At 37.3% G+C, this 21,883-nt stretch overlaps 1 protein-coding gene across 1 annotated transcript in view; it reads right to left on the bottom strand.

The window, feature by feature from the left end:
- LOC133644048 (cadherin-2-like) overlaps nucleotides 1-21,342 on the bottom strand; it is a 157,792-nt gene extending 136,450 nt beyond the window's left edge. The window contains exons 1-2 of the mRNA XM_062038368.1: nucleotides 21,174-21,342; nucleotides 1,913-2,030 (exon numbers count right to left, since the gene is read on the bottom strand). Of these exons, the coding sequence (XP_061894352.1) occupies nucleotides 1,913-2,030; nucleotides 21,174-21,218 (163 nt within the window). The 5' untranslated portion in view covers nucleotides 21,219-21,342. The remainder of the gene's footprint in view (nucleotides 1-1,912; nucleotides 2,031-21,173) is intronic.
- Nucleotides 21,343-21,883: the final 541 nt, after the last annotated feature.

The following is a 21,883-nucleotide window of genomic DNA, read 5'->3' as shown; positions in this document are numbered from 1 at the left end:
AAGACTGATACATTGTACAACCACACCAGTACAGTATGATACATTCTCCAACCACACTAGTACAGTATGATACATTCTACAACCACACCAGTACAGTATGATACATTCTACAACCACACCAGTACAGTAAAGACTGATACATTGTACAACCACACCAGTACAGTAAAGACTATGATACATTCTATAACCACACCAGTACAGTAAAGACTGATACATTCTACAACCACACTAGTACAGTATGATACATTCTACAACCACACCAGTACAGTATGATACATTCTACAACCACACCAGTACAGTATGATACATTCTACAACCACACTAATACAGTATGATACATTCTACAACCACACCAGTACAGTAAAGACTGATACATTCTACAACCACACCAGTACAGTATGATACATTCTACAACCACACCAGTACAGTAAAGACTATGATACATTCTACAACCACACCAGTACAGTATGATACATTCTACAACCACACCAGTACAGTATGATACATTCTACAACCACACCAGTACAGTAAAGACTGATACATTCTACAACCACACCAGTACAGTAAAGACATACATTCTACAACCACACCAGTACAGTATGATACATTCTACAACCACACCGGTACAGTATGATACATTCTACAACCCCACCAGTACAGTAAAGACTATGATACATTCTACAACCACACCAGCACAGTATGATACATTCTACAACCACACCGGTACAGTATGATACATTCTACAACCACACCAGTACAGTATGATACATTCTACAACCACACCAGTACAGTAAAGACTGATACATTCTACAACCACACCAGTACAGTATGATACATTCTACAACCACACCAGTACAGTAAAGACTATGATACATTGTACAACCACACCAGTACAGTAAAGACTATGATACATTCTCCATCCATAAAAAATATTGATGTAATCATAGTAGTATCGACTAGATAGGCTATTGTACTTGGTATCATTACAGTGGATGTCAGGTGTAGATCCACCCTTGGCATTTGTTTACATTCAGGCGCGCTAGCTTTTGTTAGCGGTGGCGCCGGTGAGCTATTGTATCCTCCTACGGTGTGTAGTGAAGCATGTTTAGCTATTCCCTTGTCCTCCAGTGATAATAATACTTGTAAGAAACTTACTTTATTTGTCGCCATGGAGGCGAGGATTAGTGATTTAGGAGTAGCTAAAACACTGTGGATGGACGTTAGCTGCTAGCTAGCTAGCCATGTCTTAAAGCACCTCTTCCTGAGGGTGTTTCAGTGTTATAACTTCACCTTTATCGTCACTTTTTACACCAAAATGCGTCCATTCTCCCTTTTCTGTCTACACACTGTGTCTGCTTGTAAGTACTCGGTGTGCGCGCGCTGCCGAACATGCTCCTCTGCTGGTAAATCCAGCCATGACACCACGTGACGACGACGCGCCGTCATGCATTTAAAAAATAAAATAAACAGAGTATAGGACCATTTTTGGTTCATCAGTACAGCGATACTATACTAGTACTGACTAGCACCGCAGTCTTGGCGCAGGACAACAACTTCAATCAATCAAAAAGATGTCCGCCAAGTGTGAGTACCTCTCACACTTTCGGTCTAACAAGAGAAGACATTTTGCAGAAGCATCAGCCACGGAAGTAGAGCAGACATGTTTACAGTCCCAGGCAGACAGTGTGGGCTGAGTGGACAACACTAATCCTGCCCCACTCTCAGTCTTTGCAAAGGTCGACCCCCCCACTTCAATCTCCATTATGGTTCAAATATCAGCAGGACTCTTAAACAACCCCCCAACCAACAGCAGGGGATTATTACTGCTCTAAGTCAGTCAGCGTGTGTGTGTGTGTGTGTGTGTGTGTGTGTGTGTGTGTGTGTGTGTGTGTGTGTGTGTGCGCACACTGACCGTTGACGACGGCCTGTCCCTCTGCCAGCTCTCGCTGAGTCTCCATGACGTATTCCTCCCGCGAGAAGCCCCTCACGCATGGCGGCCCGCCCTGATTGTCCTGGCCCAGGACCAGCACCTGCAGAGAGAAGACAGTCAGAGGCATGTCGGGGGGCCGGGGGGGGGATTTGGATCATTCAACTCTGAAATAATATCGTTATGGCAATACGGACTCTAGAAAGAGGTTCTGCAACGGAGGCTGCGGAACCTCCAGGTTCTGTAACAGCTTCTTCCCTCAGGCCATAAGACACTTGAACGCATCATAGTAATAATCCCCTCAATTCCCCTTCAAAAAAACATATTAACTGGCTGGACTATAAAGACAATATTTAGTTTAGTTTAGTTGAGTTTATTAAAGGCCTACTGAAAGCCACTACTAGCGACCACGCAGTCTGATAGTTTATATATCAATGATGAAATCTTAACATTATAACACATGCCAATACGGCCGGGTTAACTTATAAAGTGACATTTTAAATTTGCCGCTAAACTTCCGGTTCGAAACGCCTCTGAGGATGACGTATGCGCGTGACGTAGACCGGCGAACACGGGTATGCCTTCCACATTGAAGCCAATACGAAAAAGCTCTGTTTTCATTTCATAATTCCACAGTATTCTGGACATCTGTGTTGGTGAATCTGTTGCAATCATGTTCATTGCATTATGGAGAAAGAAGCTGAGCAAGCAAAGAAGAAAGTTGTCGGTGCGAAACGGACGTATTTTTCGAATGAAGTCAGCAACAACAGTACACAGCCGGCGCGTCTTTGTTTACATTCCCGAAAGATGCAGTCAAGATGGAAGAACTTGGATAACAGAGACTCTAACCAGGAGGACTTTTGACTTCGATACACAGACGCCTGTAGAGAACTGGGACAACACAGACTCTTACCAGGATTACTTTGATTTGGATGACAAAGACGCAGACGTGCTACTGTGAGTATGCAGCTTTGGCTTCTAAACATTTGATCGCTTGACCGTATGTGCGCAACTTTTTTTTTGCGTATGTACGTAACTTTTTAAATATATATAAGCTTTATGAACCTTGGGTTAGGTGAACGGTCTTTTGGGCTGAGTGATTGTGTGTGTTGATCAGGTGTTTGAATTGTATTGGCGTGTTCTATGGAGCTAGGAGCTAGCAGAGGAGCTAGGAGCTAGCATAACAAACACGCAGGTGTTTTTATGCAGGATTAATTTGTGGCATATTAAATATAAGCCTGGTTGTGTTGTGGCTAATAGAGTATATATATGTCTTGTGTTTATTTACTGTTGTAGTCATTCCCAGCTGAATATCAGGTCACCCCCGGCTCTCACAGCATCTTCCCTATCTGAATAGCTTCAACTCCCCACTAGTCCTTCACTTGCACTTTACTCATCCACAAATCTTTCATCCTCGCTCAAATTAATGGGGAAATTGTCGCTTTCTCGGTCCGAATCTCTCTCACTTCATGCGGCCATCATTGTAAACAATAGGGAACTTTGTGTATATGTTCAATTGACTACGTCACGCTACTTCCGGTAGGGGCAAGCCTTTTTTTTATCAGATACCAAAAGTTGCGATCTTTATCGTCGTTGTTCTATACTAAATCCTTTCAGCAAAAATATGGCAATATCGCGAAATGATCAAGTATGACACATAGAATAGATCTGCTATCCCCGTTTAAATAAAAAAAATTCATTTCAGTAGGTCTTTAAGGATCCCCATTAGTCTACACCGCAGTGGAGACTATTCTTCCTGGGGTCCGGGCAAAAAAACATCACACAATCACAAAACAAAAGATTACAATGCAGTGCAACATGATCAAATAATAAAATGTTGTAATACAAAAAATAGCAACAACAAAGAACCAAAAAAAAACAAAAAAAACAATAACTTCGAGTTTACACAATAATGTTCATTCCAAAGATAAAAAGAGCAATATAAAAAAAAAACATATATATATATATATATATATATATATATATACACTACCGTTCAAAAATTTGGGGTCACCCAAACAATTTTGTGGAATAGCCTTCATGTCTAAGAACAAGAATAGACTGTCGAGTTTCAGATGAAAGTTCTCTTTTTCTGGCCATTTCGAGCGTTTAATTGACCCCACAAATGTGATGCTCCAGAAACTCAATCTGCTGAAAGGAAGGTCCGTTTTGTAGCTTCTGTAACGAGCTAAAGTGTTTTCAGATGTGTGAACATGATTGCACAAGGGTTTTCTAATCGTCAATTAGCCTTCTGAGCCAATGAGCAAACACATTGTACCATTAGAACACTGGAGTGATAGTTGCTGGAAATGGGCCTCTATACACCTATGTAGATATTGCACCAAAAACCAGATATTTGCAGCTAGAATAGTCCTTTACCACATTAGCAATGTATAGAGTGTATTTCTTTAAAGTTAAGACTAGTTTAAAGTTATCTTCATTGAAAAGTACAGTGCTTTTCCTTCAAAAATAAGGACATTTCAATGTGACCCCAAACTATTGAACGGTAGTGTATATATTTTGCAAAAATAAAACAAAGAACCAATGGCCTAAAATATACACACTAGTGTACCAAAGACAAACAATAAGTGACGAAAAAGTACTGTCAGGTTCAAACACTGATGACATCTATTAAACAAGACAAGAAGCAAGGAATTAAACAGAGACAGAATTCAATTCAGCTCAATTGAGGAGAAACGCGTAGCCACTGTACCCTTGCACAGTGTCGTCCCACGCTCTGACGAAAGCTTGAACGCCTCCTCTTTTATTTGGACTTCCCCTGATTAAAGTTAAAGTTAAAGTTAAAATACCAATGTGTGGTGAAATTTGTCCTCTGCATTTGACCCATTCCCTTGTTCACCCCCTGGGAGGTGAGGGGAGCAGTGGGCAGCAGCGGTGCCGCGCCCGGGAATCATTTTTGGTGATTTAACCCCCAATTCCAACCTTTGATGCTGAGTGACAAGCAGGGAGGTAATGGGTCCCATTTTTATAGTCTTTGGTATGACTCGGCCGGGGTTTGAACTCACAACCTACCGATCTCAGGGCGGACACTCTAACCACTAGGCCACCGAGTAGGTGGCCTAGTGGTTACATGGCAACAGCTGTTTCTAAGGGACGGGGGTCGTAAACAGCCATCGGCTTTGGTTACAAAACAGTTCAGAGAAAAGGTCGTAAAACAGTTCAAAGAAAAGGTGCCTGGAGGGAGGTCAGGCCCTGCCTCCTCTCCGCTTTGTAGATCTCGGGTCAAGACAAAATCTTCCTGTGGGTTACAATACATCAAAGAAATCGACACCTTCATGTCGCTCCCCATCCTACACAGTGGAGTTTTACAAGCCTTTTGATTGGTAGGATCAAAGACAGCTTTTGTCCTCTCGCAGGGCGAGCGGAACTCAATGTAACACAAAGTTTTGTGATAACTTAGATACACTTATTCTGACAAGCACCATCCATCCATTTTCTACTGCTTGTCCCATAATCAATAAAATAGTCAATAATCAATAAAACCAGTCATGACATTAGGTACAATCTACAATAATCTCTTTCCGCAATACAATATAACATACATCCGTAAAAGTGGATGCATATGCAAAAGTGCAATATATTTATCTGTACAGTCATTTAGGAATTTCCAAAATGGGGCCCCGGGGACCCCATTAAGTCATAAAAACGGGGTCCCGCAGTAAATTTTTGGGGTCCCACTTTTCTGTTATATCCATCCATACATCCAACCATTTTCTACCGCTTATCCCTTTTAGGGTCGCGGGGAGGTGCTGGAGCCTATCTCAGCTGCATTCGGGCGGAAGGCGGGGTACACCCTTGGACAAGTCGCCACCTCATCGCAGGGCCAACACAGATAGACAGACAACATTCACACACTAGGGACCATTTAGTGTTGCCAATCAACCTATCCCCAGGTGCATGTCTTTGGAGGTGGGAGGGGCCTATCCCCAGGTGCATGTCTTTGGAGGTGGGAGGGGCCTATCCCCAGATGCATGTCTTTGGAGGTGGGAGGGGCCTATCCCCAGGTGCATGTCTTTGGAGGTGGGAGGGGCCTATCCCCAGATGCATGTCTTTGGAGGTGGGAGGGGCCTATCCCCAGGTGCATGTCTTTGGAGGGAGCATGGAATTGTCCAAAATGTTTTGGTGTCCTGGAGCATTCAAAATTCCTTTCACTGGAACTAAGGGGCCGAGCCCAACTCCTGAAAAACAACCCCACACCATAATTCCTCCGCTGACCCCTCTTTGTCAATTTACGTGGCCTACCCCTTTGTGGCTGAGTTGCTGTTGTTCCTAAACTCTTCCATTTTCTTATAATAAAGCCCACAGTTGACTTTGGAATATTTAGGAGCGAGGACATTTCCCGACTGAATTTGTTGCCATACTTTTTTATAACAATAGAATCTCCCATTTTAGTGTCTTATATTATATTAATCTTTGTATTGTTTTAAAATTCTTTTTTATAAAGTCAGTTTTGGGCCAAGTACAAGAACAAGAAGTCAATTAGGAAGTAGAGAGCATTATTTACAATGTGTAAAATTGCAATAGACTGTAGGGCTGGGCTCGACGATATGTTGACCTACAAAGTATTGCCAATAAACAATATTATAAATGTTTTAATGTAATATTAATATTATTGCCATTTTTTTTTTGGAGAGCAAAATAACCACGGATGTAATGACAATACACAAGAATGATGAAAGTATACCATTTCAAATGCAATTAACTTGTATTTCTCGTATATTTTAATATAATATTTATACTATATAGCAGGGGGTGTCAAACTGGTTTTCATTGAGGGCCACATCGCAGTTATGGTTGCCCTTAGAGCAGTGGTCCCCAACCACCGGGCCGATTGGTACCAGGCCGCGCAAGAAATAAAAAAAAAAAAAAAAAAAAAATTATTTTTTTTATTTTTTTTTTTAAATTTTAATTTTTTTTTGTTTGTTTTTGTTTTTTAAATTTCTTGCGCGGCCCGGTACCAATCGGTCCGCGGACCTGTACCAAAAAAAAAATATTTAAATTAAAAAAAAAAAAAAAAAATTTTTTTTTTTTTTTTTTTTAATTAAATCAACATAAAAAACACAATATATACATATTGTGTATGTGTATGTCAATATAGATCAAGACAGTCTGCAGGTATACAGTCCGTAACCACACGATTGTATTTCTTTATGGAAAAAAAAAAAAAAAAAAAAAAAATCCCCCCCCTCCCCCCCCGGTCCGTGGGACAATTTTTTCAAGCGTTGACAGGGCCCCAGCTACAAAAAGTTTGGGGACCACTGCCTTAGAGGGTTGTTTTTAACAATGAGTAATATATGAGGATATATAATACATTAACAATATATTTTTTACATACGCAGCAAATTTGTATTTATTTATTTTACTTTAAAAACTGGCAGGTCAGTCACCAGTAAAAGCAGTGGATTTTTTACAACATATAAAAAAATTATAATAAATACAATGGAATAAGAATACCACTGTTTTTAGCGGTAAATTCTTGTCGTTTTAATGTTTTTATTGTTTGATTTTTAATGTTTTAGTGTCTTACTGTATATAGAAAAAAACACTACCAAAGTTGATTTTGCAGTAAAAAACTAACCGTAAAATCTATTGTCAATTTTACAGTCTACAATTCGATTGATAATTTGTTTTGAAATCATAAGTGAAGCAGATATTTACATATTTTGATAATATTGAATTAGAAAAGATATGCAATTGCATGCAGTACATTATTTTTAATGGCAAAATGGAAATAAATATATTTGGTAAGAAAAGACTAAGCCTTTAATTAATGCATATTATTTCCAGGCTTTCGCGGGCCATAAAAAAATAATGTGGCGGGCCAGATTTGGCCCCCGGGCCTTGAGTTTGACACCAGTGCTATATAGTTATACTTTTAAATACCAAGTTAAAAAAAAATTCAAATAAATACTGTCTCTAAGCAAAATCTTGCACTTGAATAGAAAAATCACGAACAAAATTAATCAAATAGGTATTGTCTCTGTTAAAGGCCTACTGAAAGCCTCTACTAGCGACCACGCAGTCTGATAGTTTATATATCAATGATGAAATCTTAACATTGCAACACATGCCAATACGGCCGGGTTAACTTATAAAGTGACATTTTAAATTTCCCGCCACACTTCCGGTTAAAAACGTTTTATCATGCTGACGTATGCGTGTGACGTCACGAGGACAAGGGAAGTATTCGGAGCCCGGAGAATCCTATACAACAGGCTCTGTTTTCATTTCATAATTCCACAGTATTCTGGACATCTGTGTTGGTGAATCTTTTGCAATTTGTTTAATGAACAATGGAAGCTGCAAAGAAGAACGTTGTAGGTGGGATCAATCGGTGTATTAGCGGCTGGCTGTAGCAACACAACAAAGACTACTTAGCAGACGCCAAGCCGATGCTAGCCGCCAAACCCACGGATGAAGTCCTTCGGCGCGCCGTCGATCGCTGGAAGGCAGGTGAGAACGGGTGTCGATGAGCAGATGAGGGCTGGCTGGCGTAGGTGGAGCGCTAATGTTTTTATCATAGCTCTGAGGTCCGGTTGCTAAGTTGCTAAATTAGCCTTAGCGTCATTAGCAACAGCATTGTTAAGCATTACCAGGCTGAGAATCTTTAACCGTGTAGTTACATGTACATGGTTTAATAGTATTGTTGATCTTCTGTCTATCCTTCCAGTCAGGGATTTATTTATTTTGTTTCTATCTGCATTTGAGAACGATGCTATCACGTTAGCTCAGTAGCTAAGTGTGTCACCGATGTATTGTCGTGGAGATAAAAGTCACTTTGAATGTCCATTTCGCGTGCTTGACTCTCATTTTCAAGAGGATATAGTATCCGAGGTGGTTTGAAATACAAATCCGTGATCCACAATAGAAAAAGGAGAGAGTGTGGAATCCAATGAGCCAGCTTGTACCTAAGTTACGGTCAGAGCGAAAAAAAGATACGTCCATCACTGCCTCTCTAGTCCTTCACTCTAACGTTCCTCATCCACAAATCTTTCATCCTCGCTCAAATTAATGGGGTAATCGTCGCTTTGTCGCTCCGAATCTCTCTCGCTCCATTGTAAACAAAGGAAAATTGTGAGGAATACTAGCTCCTGTGACGTCACGCTACTTCCGCTACAGGCAAGGCTTTTTTTTATCAGCGAGCAAAAGTTGCAAACTTTATCGTCGATTTTCTCTACTAAATCCTTTCAGCAAAAATAGGGCAATATCGCGAAATGATCAAGTATGACACATAGAATGGATCTGCTATTCCCGTTTAAATAAAAAAAAATCTTTTCAGTAGGCCTTTAAGGAAGGTTGGGGGACCCTCAAATATACACAACCAACAAATAAACTAAATGGCTAAATAAAGTTATGTTGACCAAAATAATCGCGGTTATCATTAGTATCGTGGTATCGTTAAATGTGCTCAAAAAGTAATTATACACTCACTTAAAATTGTATTAACGAAGATGTATTTTTTTTAATAACTAAAATAAATAGACTTAATATACTTTCAAATATTGTTCTGGCTTCATAAGAGACACATTTTTTGCATTATTGTGTTCAAATATGTTTATCTTCTTCCATTTTACATCGTAACGAGTGATCGGTTGTTTGACTTCCGGGTTGTGTGACGTCACGCCGGTTTACTTCCTGTCCGTCTGTTTCAACTCCAAACTGTCGGCTTTATTGATAACTTTGTGCATAAACCAGCACGTCCTTTGTTTAATGACAATACTCTCAGAGAATATTCTCCAGATTCTCTGAACCTTTTGATGATATTACGGAGCGTAGATGGTGACATCCCGAAATTCCTTGCAGTAGCTGCTTGAAAAATGTTGTTCTTCAACAATTTGCTCAGGCATTTGTTGACAAAGTGGTGACCCTCGCCCCCGTCCTTGTTTGTGAACGACTGAGCATTTCATGGAAGCTGCTTTTATACCCAATCATGGCACCCACCTGTTCCCAATTAGCCCGTTCACCTGTGGGATGTTCCAAATAAGTCTTTGATGAGCATTCCTCAACTTTCTCACTCTTTTTTGCCACTTGTGCCAGCTTTTTTGAGACATGTTGCAGGCATCAAATTCCTAATGAGCTAATATTTGCAAAAACATTTTCCAGTGTGAACATTAAAAATCTTGTCTTTACAGTCTATTCAATTGAATATAATTTGAAAATAATTAGCAAATTATTGTATTCTCTTTTTATTTACCATTTACACAACATTATGCTTGTGTAAGGTACTTTTTGAAACCTTGTCAGTCAGACCGGGTGTAGCGCACCGTGCTATTATTGTGAAGGGGGTTGCCAGAAAAAAATAAAAATAAAGAAATACAAATACCACTCCAATTTAACTTAAAGACAGCATACATCTGTCATAAGGAGAGGTGTGAATCTTTAGGCACATAAAGAGTCGACCCCATTCCAATTCCCGGGGTGACAATTCGATTCAGAATCGCTCCTCGATTTAACACAAATTTCGATTCAAAACAATTTTTGCAATGTATTATTAGGTAAAATCATCATAATGAAACTTTAACAGGTTAGAATGGGTCCTTCTGGTTGCAAAACGGTTTTTAAAAAAATAAATTCTCATAAATAAATACATTTCCCCCGATTCATAATCAGGGTTAAAAAAAGAATCGCGATCCAGATGGGAATCGATTTCTTTTGTACGCCCCTCGTCATAAGGTTAGTGTTTTACAAACTCATTTCACTGGATCCAACCTTTTCTAACGCTCCACACTACAAATCGATAAAAGCATGTATGAGTTGTGCTGATATCGTATTAGATCAATATCTGTATCGCAAGTACAATCTATAATAGAGATGGAAACAACCAAAGAGTACATGTGTTGTTCTTTCCTGCACTCTTGTCCTTGCATTCTATTATTATTAGTAGTAATAATAATAATAATAATAACAATAATATGATTATTATTATTATTAATAATAATAATACAATTCCGTCTTTTCATTTTAATTAGTTTTAATTCTGTATTTTTACACTCATTTTGTGTCAAAATGAAATAGAAACAAAATGAAAAGGAAAAATAATATTATTATTATTATTATTAGTAGTATGAGTTGTGCTGATATCGTATTAGATCAATATCTGTATCGCAAGTAGAATCTGTAATAAAGATGGAAACAACCAAAGAGTACATGTGTTGATCTTTCCTGCACTCTTGTCCTTGCATTCTATTATTATTAGTAGTAATAACAACAACAACAACATGATTATTATTATTAATAATAATACAATTTCATCTTTTCATTAACTAGTTTTAATTCTGTATTTTTACACTCATTTTGTGTCAAAATGAAATGGAAAAATAATTATTTTATTATTATTAGTATGAGTTGTGCTGATATCGTATTAGATCAATATCTGTATCGCAAGTAGAATCTGTAATAAAGATGGAAACAACCAAAGAGTACATGTGTTGTTCTTTCCTGCACTCTTGTCCTTGCATTCTATTATTATTATTATTAGTAATAATAATAATAATAATAATAATAATAACAATAATATGATTATTATTATTATTAATAATAATACAATTCCGTCTTTTCATTTTAATTAGTTTTAATTCTGTATTTTTACACTCATTGTGTCAAAATGAAATAGAAACAAAATAAAATGGAAAAATAATATTATTATTATTATTAGTATGAGTTGTGCTGATATCGTATTAGATCAATATCTGTATCGCAAGTAGAATCTGTAATAAAGATGGAAACAACCAAAGAGTACATGTGTTGTTCTTTCCTGCACTCTTGTCCTTGCATTCTATTATTATTATTAGTAATAATAATAATAACAATAATATGATTATTATTATTGTTAATAATAATACAATTCCGTCTTTTCATTTTAATTAGTTTCAATTCTGTATTTTTACACTCATTGTGTCAAAATGAAATAGAAACAAAATGAAATGGAAAAATATTATTATTATTATTAGTATGAGATGTGCTGATATCTTATTAGATCAATATCTGTATCGCAAGTATAATCTGTAATAAAGATGGAAACAACCAAAGAGTACATGTGTTGATCTTTCCTGCACTCTTGTCCTTGCATTCTATTATTATTATTAGTATTAATAATAATAATGATTATTATTATTACTAATAATAATGCAGTTCCATCTTTCCATTTTAATTCTGTATTTTTACACTCATTTTGTATCAAAATGAAATACAAAAATAATAGTATTATTATTATTAGTATGAGTTGTGCTGATATCGTATTAGATCAATATCTGTATCGCAAGTAGAATCTGTAATAAAGATGGAAACAACCAAAGAGTACATGTGTTGCTCTTTCCTGCACTCTTGTCCTTGCATTCTATTATTATGAATATGAATAATAATAACAATAATATATTATTATTAAAATTAATAATAATACAATTACGTCTTTTTATTTTAATTAGTTTTGATTCTGTATGTTTTACACTCATTTTAAGTCAAAATGAAATGGAAATATATATATATTATTATTATTATTATTAGTATGAGTTGTGCTGATATTGTATTAGATCAATATCTGTATCGCAAGTAAAATCTGTAATAGAGATGGAAAGAGTTCATATGTTGTTCTTTCCTGCACTCTTGTCCTTGCATTCTATTATTATTATTATTATTATTTGTAACAATAATAATAACAATAATATGATTATTATTAATAACAATAATAATAATACAATTCCGTCTTTTCATTTGAATGAGTTTTAATTCTGTATTTTTACACTCATTTTGTGTCAAATAAAATTTGACAAAATGAAATGGAAAAATAATGATATTATTAATTACATTTATTTGCTGTTCTCTCTACAAATCGGAAAAAGACGACTTTTGCAGAAGTTGTTTTCTTTTCTTCTTCCTCCGCAATCCCGCTGACTAAGCAACATGGCGACAGAACAAGACCTCCTTGGGGGAGGTAATGAGCGCCCGGTTCCCCGTCTCGAGCGTTATTAATAGCAATTAGCCGCGGCACGCAATTAGGTCAATTAATTGTGACGATAATTAGCGCGTGTACTTTTGTGTCTGCTGTTGTTTCAACGTCAAATTTGACTGCATAGTCCCACCCTTGGGGGGGAGCATCTGTTGTAGCTTGTTAGCATGCTAATGCGGACGGCGGGCCAGGGCGGGTGGTGATTATCGTGGTGGCGGGGGTGGGGGCGGGGGGGTACTACAGTGATTTGATTCCACTTAACCCAAAAACTTTAAAACCCGGGATTTAGCGGAGCCGGATTACATCTCATTTCCTGTTAGCGCCCGGTGGAAACCACGGTCACTCTGCTTTGGTTGCTGTGAAGCTAAACTATGCTAAGCTAACTCAAGGCTAGCTCGATGCTAGTGACAAACTTGTGATATTGACACGAAATTTAGAATAAGAGTTAAACGTCGTCGTATTTCCTGCATTCAAACACAGTGTTACTGTTCAAACGGCGTGTAATGTTACAATCTACTTGCTAAATAAAAACCTCGGCCTTGTTTTTAATGATTACTTAGGCCTACTTCGCTACCGCGTTTTAATGGCGGTACTTGGGAGAGCCAAGTGTTTCCTGAGGTGCTACTTGGTGACTAAAGCTTGACAACCACTACTTTTACGTGTCGCCAGCGGTTGTGATTGACAATTTAAAAAAGGAGAGAAGAAGAAAGTGTCAAATCAAAATACATACGATTTTGCTGGCTTTTTTCTAAGCATATTTACTAGGGGTGTGAATATTTGGGCACCTGACGATTCGATTCAGAATCGATTCTTGATTTAAACTAGGGATGTCCGATAATGGCTTTTTTGCCGATATCCGATATTCCGATATTGTCCAACTCTTAATTACCGATACCGATATCAACCGATACCGATATATACAGTCGTGGAATTAACACATTATTATGCCTAATTTGGACAACCAGGTATGGTGAAGATGAGGTCCTTTTAAAAATAAAATAAAAAATAAAATAAGATAAATTAATTAAAAACATTTTCTTGAATAAAAAAGAAAGTAAAACAATATAAAAACAGTTACATAGAAACTAGTAATTAATGAAAATGAGTCAAATGAAGTGTTAAAGGCCTACTGAAAGCCACTACTAGCGACCACGCAGTCTGATAGTTTATATATCAATGATGAAATCTTAACATTGCAACACATGCCAATACGGCCGGGTTAACTTATAAAGTGACATTTAAAACTTCCCGGGAAATATCCGGCTGAAACGTCGCGGTATGATGACGTATGCGCGTGACGAAGTCAGAGTAACGGAAGTTATGGTACCCGTAGAATCCTATAGAAAAAGCTCTGTTTTCATTTCATAATTCCACAGTATTCTGGACATCTTTTGCAATTTGTTTAATGAACAATGAAGGCTGCAAAGAAGACAGTTGTAGGTGGGATCGGTGTATTAGCAGCGGACTACAGCAACACAACCAGGAGGACTTTGTTGGAGCGCTAGCCGCGCTAGCCGCCGACTTCACCTTGACTTCCTACGTCTCCGGGCCGCCAAACGCATCGGGTGAAGTCCTTCGTCCTTCTGCCGATCGCTGGAACGCAGGTGAGCACGGGTGTTGATGAGTAGATGAGGGCTGGCTGGCGTAGGTGGAGAGCTAATGTTTTTAGCATAGCTCTGTGAGGTCCCGTTGCTAAGTTAGCTTCAATGGCGTCGTTAGCACAGCATTGTTAACCTTCGCCAGCCTGGAAAGCATTAACCGTGTATTTACATGACCACGGTTTAATAGTATTGTTGATTTTCTATCTATCCTTCCAGTCAGGGGTTTATTTTTTTTGTTTCTATATGCAGTTAAAGCACGATGCTATCACGTTAGCTCGTAGCTAAAGCATTTCGCCGATGTATTGTCGTGGAGATAAAAGGCACTGAATGTCCATTTCGCGTTCTCGACTCTCATTTTCAAGAGGATATAGTATCTGAGGTGGTTTCAAATACAAATCCGTGATCCACAATAGAAAAAGGAGAGTGTGGAATCCAATGAGCCAGCTTGTACCTAAGTTACGGTCAGAGCGAAAAAAGATACGTCCATCGCTGCCTCTCAAGTCCTTCACTGTAACGTTCCTCATCTACGAATCTTTCATCCTCGCTCAAATTAATGGGGTAATCATCACTTTCTCGGTCCGAATCTCTCCCGCTCCATTGTAAACAACGGGGAATTGTGAGGAATACTAGCTCCTGTGACGTCACGCTACTTCCGCTACAGGCAAGGCTTTTTTTTATCAGCGAGCAAAAGTTGCGAACTTTATCGTCGATTTTCTCTACTAAATCCTTTCAGCAAAAATATGACAATATCGCGAAATGATCAAGTATGACACATAGAATGGATCTGCTATTCCCGTTTAAATTTTAAAAAATCATTTCAGTAGGCCTTTAAAGGTTAGTACTATTAGTGGAGCAGCAGCACGCACAATCATGTGTGCTTACGGACTGTATCCCTTGCAGACTGTATTGATATATATTGATATATAATGTAGGAAGCAGAATATTAATAACAGAAAGAAACAACCCTTTTGTGTGAATGAGTGTAAATGGGGGAGGGAGGTTTTTTGGGTTGGTGCACTAATTGTAAGTGTATCTTGTGTTTTTTTGATGTTGATTTAATTTAAAAAAAAACAAAAAAAAACAAAACGATACCGATAACAAAACCGATACAGATAATTTCCGATATTACATTTTAAAGCATTTATCGGACATCTCTAATTTAAACCGATTCTTGCAAGGTATTGTTTGGTACAATAATTGTAATAAAACTTAAAAAGCAGGCTACAGGTCAGAAAAGCTTCTTCCGGTTGCATGGAGATGGTGTAACACTAGGGATGTCGTAGGAATGCGTTAAAATGTAATATCGGAAATTATCGGTATCGGTTTTTTATTGTCTGTATCGTTTTTTTTTGGTTTTTTTTCAACATAAAAAACACAAGATACACTTACAATTAGTGCACCAACCCAAAAAACCTCCCTCCCCCATTTACACTCATTCACACAAAAGGGTTGTTTCTTTCTGTTATTAATATTCTGCTTCCTACATTATATATCAATATAGATCAATACAGTCTGCAAGGGATACAGTCCGTAAGCACACATGATTGTGCGTGCTGCTGCTCCACTAATAGTACTAACCTTTAACACTTCATTTTACTCATTTTCATTCATTACTAGTTTCTATGTAACTGTTTTTATATTGTTTTACTTTCTTTTTTATTCAAGAAAATGTTTTTAATTTAGTTATCTTATTTTATTATTATTTTTTAAAAATACCTTATCTTCACCATACACGGTTGTCCAAATTAGGCATAATGTGTTAATTCCACGACTGCATATATCGGTTGATATCGGTATCGGTTGATATCGGTATCAGTAATTAGAGTTGGACAATATCGGAATATCGGATATCGGCAAAAAGCCATTATCGGACATCCCTATGTAAAACGTCTTTTTTGAATGAATTCTTAAATTTAAAAAATAATAATAATAAATAAAACTATATTTTTAATCAATTTTTAACAGGGTGAATAAAAATAATGATCTGGATGTGAATCGATTGTTTTGTGCATCCCTAATCGACATATTTGTATTCTTATCAAAACTGCAGTAGCTTTGGCCATGAGATGAGACCAAAACAATCAGAGCGCACTGTTAAGTATCGTGGTCACTGATTGGCTCGAGCATCGTCAAGCCCCGCCTCTTTACTGTAAAGGTGACTATGTTTGTTATATTTCATGTCTAGAGGGCTCTCATAATGTTAAAACCTGTATTATAAGGTTTTTTAATGCTCTAGTTAGGGAAATATTTGATTTATAATGAATAATTCTTACTTCGCAGGACAATCATCTCAGCACGGTCACACCAATTAAGTGATAGACTATTGAGAACATGATCATATTTACTCATTTGAGTGATATAAACCCTGTATGCATGCATGTATGTGGCCTGCAATCACCTGATTGTCAAAATCAATTAATAAAATGGGCTGAGATCAAATCTGCATCAATTTAAGATAATTAAGAACTAATATTAAAAGTCTGGCCTCAATATTAACACTGGAGAAAAATTATTCAAATAGTTTATATCATGATGTCCAAGGTGTGTCCCGGGGCCTTTTTTTGGCCTTCAGCTTGATTTTTATTGGCCCGTAACCCATTTTTAAGAAAAAATAAACATCCCGAATTACAACATTACACACAAAACTATAAAAATGTTTTAAACTTAACCGATTCCCTCCAAAAAACAAAATGCGCGTCTTACTGGTCTTTGATGATTTTCAAGATATGTTTTGAAGTGTGTCAACCCCCTTAAAAATGTTTTAGTTAGCACTTTATAATAATAATAATAGCGTTTGTAAAGAATAGCAGGAAATGTCATATGCCGAGGGCGTTATATTAGGCAAGGCAATTCAAAGTGCTTTAAAAATGAGGAGAAAGTGAATAAAATCATATATAAAAATAAGAATAATCTAATTTGCTTTGTTATGTACAATACAACACTAAGATGTGGATGTTTGGTTCTGATATTAGCATAAAGTGACAGACAGCAGTTTTTCAGCCTCTGCCCAAAAGATCTAATGTCGACTCTGACCTCCTGGTAAACCACCGGCCGGTGTCTCACCTTCCCTTTATCTCAAAAATCCTCGAAAAAAATTGTTGCAATTGTTGGAAAACCCATGGTTAAGTTTCGTTGAAATGTTGGGTTTCAAAAGCGCTTATTAAACACAAAAGATTTAACTTCAATGTCGACCTCCTGGTAAATCACCTTCCCTTTATCTCAAAAATCCTCGAAGAAATTGTTGCAATTGTTGGAAAATCCATGATTAAGTTTCGTTGAAATGTTAGGTTTCAAAAGTGCTGATTAAACACAAAAGATTTAACCTCAATGTTTCCTGGTAAATCACCTTCCCTTTATCTCAGAAATCCTCCAGAAAATTGTTGCACAACAGCTAAAAATTAATACTTATGAATACTGTCGATCATAACATTCTTTTAGAACGTATCAATATAATGCTTAGATGTGGATGTTTTGTTCTGATATTAGCATTTTTTGACCTACAGCGGTTATTCATCCTCTGCCTAAAAGATTTAACCTCAATGTCGACCTCCTGGTAAATCACCTTCCCTTTATCTCAAAAATCCTCGAAAAAATTGTTGCACAACAGCTAAATAAATACTTATGAATACCGTCGATCCTAACATTCTTTTAGAACGTGTCAATACAAAGCTCAGATGGGGATGTTTTGTATTGATATTAGCATTTTTTGACCTACAGCGGTTATTAATTTTTTGCCGAAAAGATTTAACCTCAATTTCGACCTCCCGGTAAATCACCTTCCCTTTATCTCAAAAATGCTCTAAAAAATTGTTGCACAACAGTTAGATGAACACCGTCGATCCTAACATTCTTTTAGAACGTATCAATACAAAGCTCAGATGTGATGTTTTGTTCTGATATTAGCATTTTTTGACCTACAGCGGTTATTCATCCTCTGCCCAAAAGATTTAACCTCAATTTCGACCTCCTGGTAAAACACCTTCCCTTTATCTCAAAAATCCTCAAAAAAATTGTTTCGCAACAGCTAAATAAATACTTATGACTACCGTCGATGCTAACATTCTTTTAGAACATGTGAATACAAAGCTCAGATGTGGATGTTTTGTTCTGATATTAGCATAAATTGACTTCCATTGTATTGGTTTTACCAAAGTATCTTTCATGTACAAAATGTATCAAAGTGGGTTCCGCATATGGCAATGTTTATGTATGTGGCCCTCAGGGGAGAAAGTTTTGACACCCCTGGTTTATATTGGGTATAAAAGAAAACAAAACTAAGCTACTGCTAGCTAGCTACTGCAGCTGTCAAACACCTAGTAGCACAATCAAGCTAACAAATGGAAAAATCTAAGTATTTTCTTATTTTTAATCTAAATTGGTCAACGGCGAGCGGCCAACAGTAAAATTGAAGGATAATTTGATCAATTTTGTGCATTCAAGGTGCAAAACCCAAGCCGATGACGCTCAATATGCTAAGCTAGCTGAACAAAACCTACACATATTAGCTTTGTTGTCCATGACCAGTTAAATCAGCGTCATACTTAAAAAAATGTAATCTATTCATTGTATTTGTATTTCTTTTAATTTTCACTAATAGTATTTTGGAATTTTTGTATTTTAGTACTTGTCCTCTGGGAAATCCATGGTTAAGTTTCATTGAAGTGTTGGGTTTCAAAAGCGCTGATTAAACACAAAAGATTTAACCTCAATGTCGACCTCCTGGTAGACCACCTTCCCTTTATCTCAAAAATCCTCGAAAAAAAATTGTTGCAAAATCCATGATTAAGTTTCGTTGAAATGTTGGGTTTCAAAAGCGCTAATTAAACACAAAAAGATTTAACATCAATTTCAACCTCCTGGTAAATCACCTTCCCTTTATCTCAAAAATCCTCGAAAAATATTGTTGCAATTGTTGGAAATTTCATGGTTAAGTTTCGTTGAAATGTTGGGTTTCAAAAGCGCTTATTAAACACAAAAAGATTTAACCTCTGTAAATCACCTTCCCTTTATCTCAAAAATCCTCGAAAAAATTGTTGCAATTGTTGGAAAATCCATGGTTAAGTTTCGTTGAAATGTTGGGTTTCAAAAGCGCTGATTAAACACAAAATATTTAACTTCAATGTCGACCTCCTGGTAAATCACCTTCCCTTTATCTCAAAAATCCTCGAAAAAATTGTTGCAATTGTTGTAAAATTCATGGTTAAGTTTCGTTGAAATGTTGGGTTTCAAAAGCGCTGATTAAACAAAAAGATTTAACCTTGATAAATCACCTTTCTTTTAGCTCAAAAATCCTCAAAAAAATTGTTGCAATTGTTGGAAAATCCATGGTTAAGTTTCGTTGAAATGTTGGGTTTCAAAAGCGCTTATTAAACACAAAAAGATTTAACCTCCTAGTAAATCACCTTCCCTTTATCTCAAAAATGCTCGAAAAAATTGTTGCAAAATTCATGGTTAAGTTTCGTTGAAAGGTTGGGTTTCAAAAGCGCTGATTAAACAAAAAGATTTAACCTCGGTAAATCACCTTTCTTTTAGCTCAAAAATCCTCAAAAAAATTGTTGCAATTGTTGGAAAATCCATGGTTAAGTTTCGTTGAAATGTTGGGTTTCAAAAGCGCTTATTAAACACAAAAAGATTTAACCTCCTAGTAAATCACCTTCCCTTTATCTCAAAAATGCTCCAAAAAATTGTTGCAAAATTCATGGTTAAGTTTTGTTGAAATGTTGGGTTTCAAAAGCGCTGATTAAACACAAAAAGATTTAACCTCCTAGTAAATCACCTTCCCTTTATCTCAAAAATGCTCAAAAAAATTGTTGCAATTGTTGGAAAATCCATGTTTAAGTTTTGTTTAAATGTTGGGTTTCAAAAGCGCTTATTAAACACAAAAAGATTTAACCTCGGTAAATCACCTTCCTTTTAGCTCAAAAATCCTCGAAAAAATTGTTGCAATTGTTGGAAAACCCATGGTTAAGTTTCGTTGAAATGTAGCGTTTCAAAAGCGCTTATTAAACACAAAAAGATTTAACCTTCTAGTAAATCACCTTCCCTTTATCTCAAAAATCCTCAAAAAAATTGTTGCAAAATTCATGATTAAGTTTCGTTGAAATGTTGGGTTTCAAAAGCGATAATTAAACATAAAATATTTAACCTCAAAGTCGACCTGCTGGTAAAACACCTTCCCTTTATCTCAAAAATCCTCGAAAAAATTGTTGCAATTGTTGTAAAACCCATGGTTGAGTTTGGTTGAAATGTTGGGTTTCAAAAGCGCTAATTAAAGCTAGCAGAGGCGCTAACTCAGCTGAAGCTAACAACAATAATTAGTCCTGGCAGGTGACCTTTGACACCTTTGGACTGGGCTACTTTTTATCGGGGGAAAAAAGCCGTTAACTTGGCAGGGACTATTTCCTGGCGTGTGACTGGGGAGGAAGGCAACATTGCAGCATGGACGGACAACTAGACGAGGAGAAAAGATGATTTTGGTGAAGAAAGATGGAGAGTGTTGAAGGCACGAAGAAGAAGGGCAGCACTAGCAGGCCACGTCACAACAAGCGTGCAAGAAGAAGAAGAAGAAAAGGATGGAAGCGGTCATAAATAAGAGCAGACAAGCAGACACAGAAACAGGTGCAGAAGAAGAAGAAGCAGGACTCCTCGCCTGCATTCTAATTCCATCCTTGTGTCTTACCTGCAGACGAGCCGCCATCAGCGTCCATATCCACAACATGTGCATGACGTCCGCCTTTGGGAAGCCTCCTTGCCGCTAAAGAAGTCCTGCAGCCCCGCGACCGAGCGAGCAGCCCGCCTGTGAGAGTGTGATGCTGCCAGCAAAATGCCTCCTCCTTCCTCTTCCTCTTCCTCCTCCTCCTTCTTCTTCCTCCCTCCTTCCTTCCTTCTCGCCATCATGCGCCTCCACGTCGCCCCCTAGCGCACAACACGCGCACTGCACGCTTTATTTCGCCTTCCTTGGTTTAATTTGTGTCAAAGTGCAGATTCGAAGCATTTCTATCGTTTGAAAATATCAGCGGGCCGCGTTGAAATGTTATTTATGTCGCATTGTGCCAAAGTAGTCACGTTAACTGCCTGTTGATGCGGTTTTGCGCCGCCCGTGTCACGTGACTTCAAACTTGACACCTCATTGGCTGCTTCTGAGACATGCGCGATTGCCTTTGTCTCGCTTTTTGAAAAGGCGATTTTTTCCGCCACTGAATTTTTAGACAGTGAATTTTTTAACACTGATTATTTTTACACTACATTTTTGGCACTGATTTTTATACACTAAATTTTATAACAGAATTTTTTTCAATAACAATTTTTACACTGGATATTTATACCCAGAATTTTTTTTTATAAACTGAATTTTTTTATAGAGTATTTTTTTCCACTGAATTTTTATAC

This window comes from Entelurus aequoreus, linkage group LG27 (assembly GCF_033978785.1).
Source record: "Entelurus aequoreus isolate RoL-2023_Sb linkage group LG27, RoL_Eaeq_v1.1, whole genome shotgun sequence".
Classification (NCBI taxonomy): domain Eukaryota; kingdom Metazoa; phylum Chordata; class Actinopteri; order Syngnathiformes; family Syngnathidae; genus Entelurus; species Entelurus aequoreus.
This window is presented reverse-complemented; position numbering and strand designations above follow the sequence as displayed.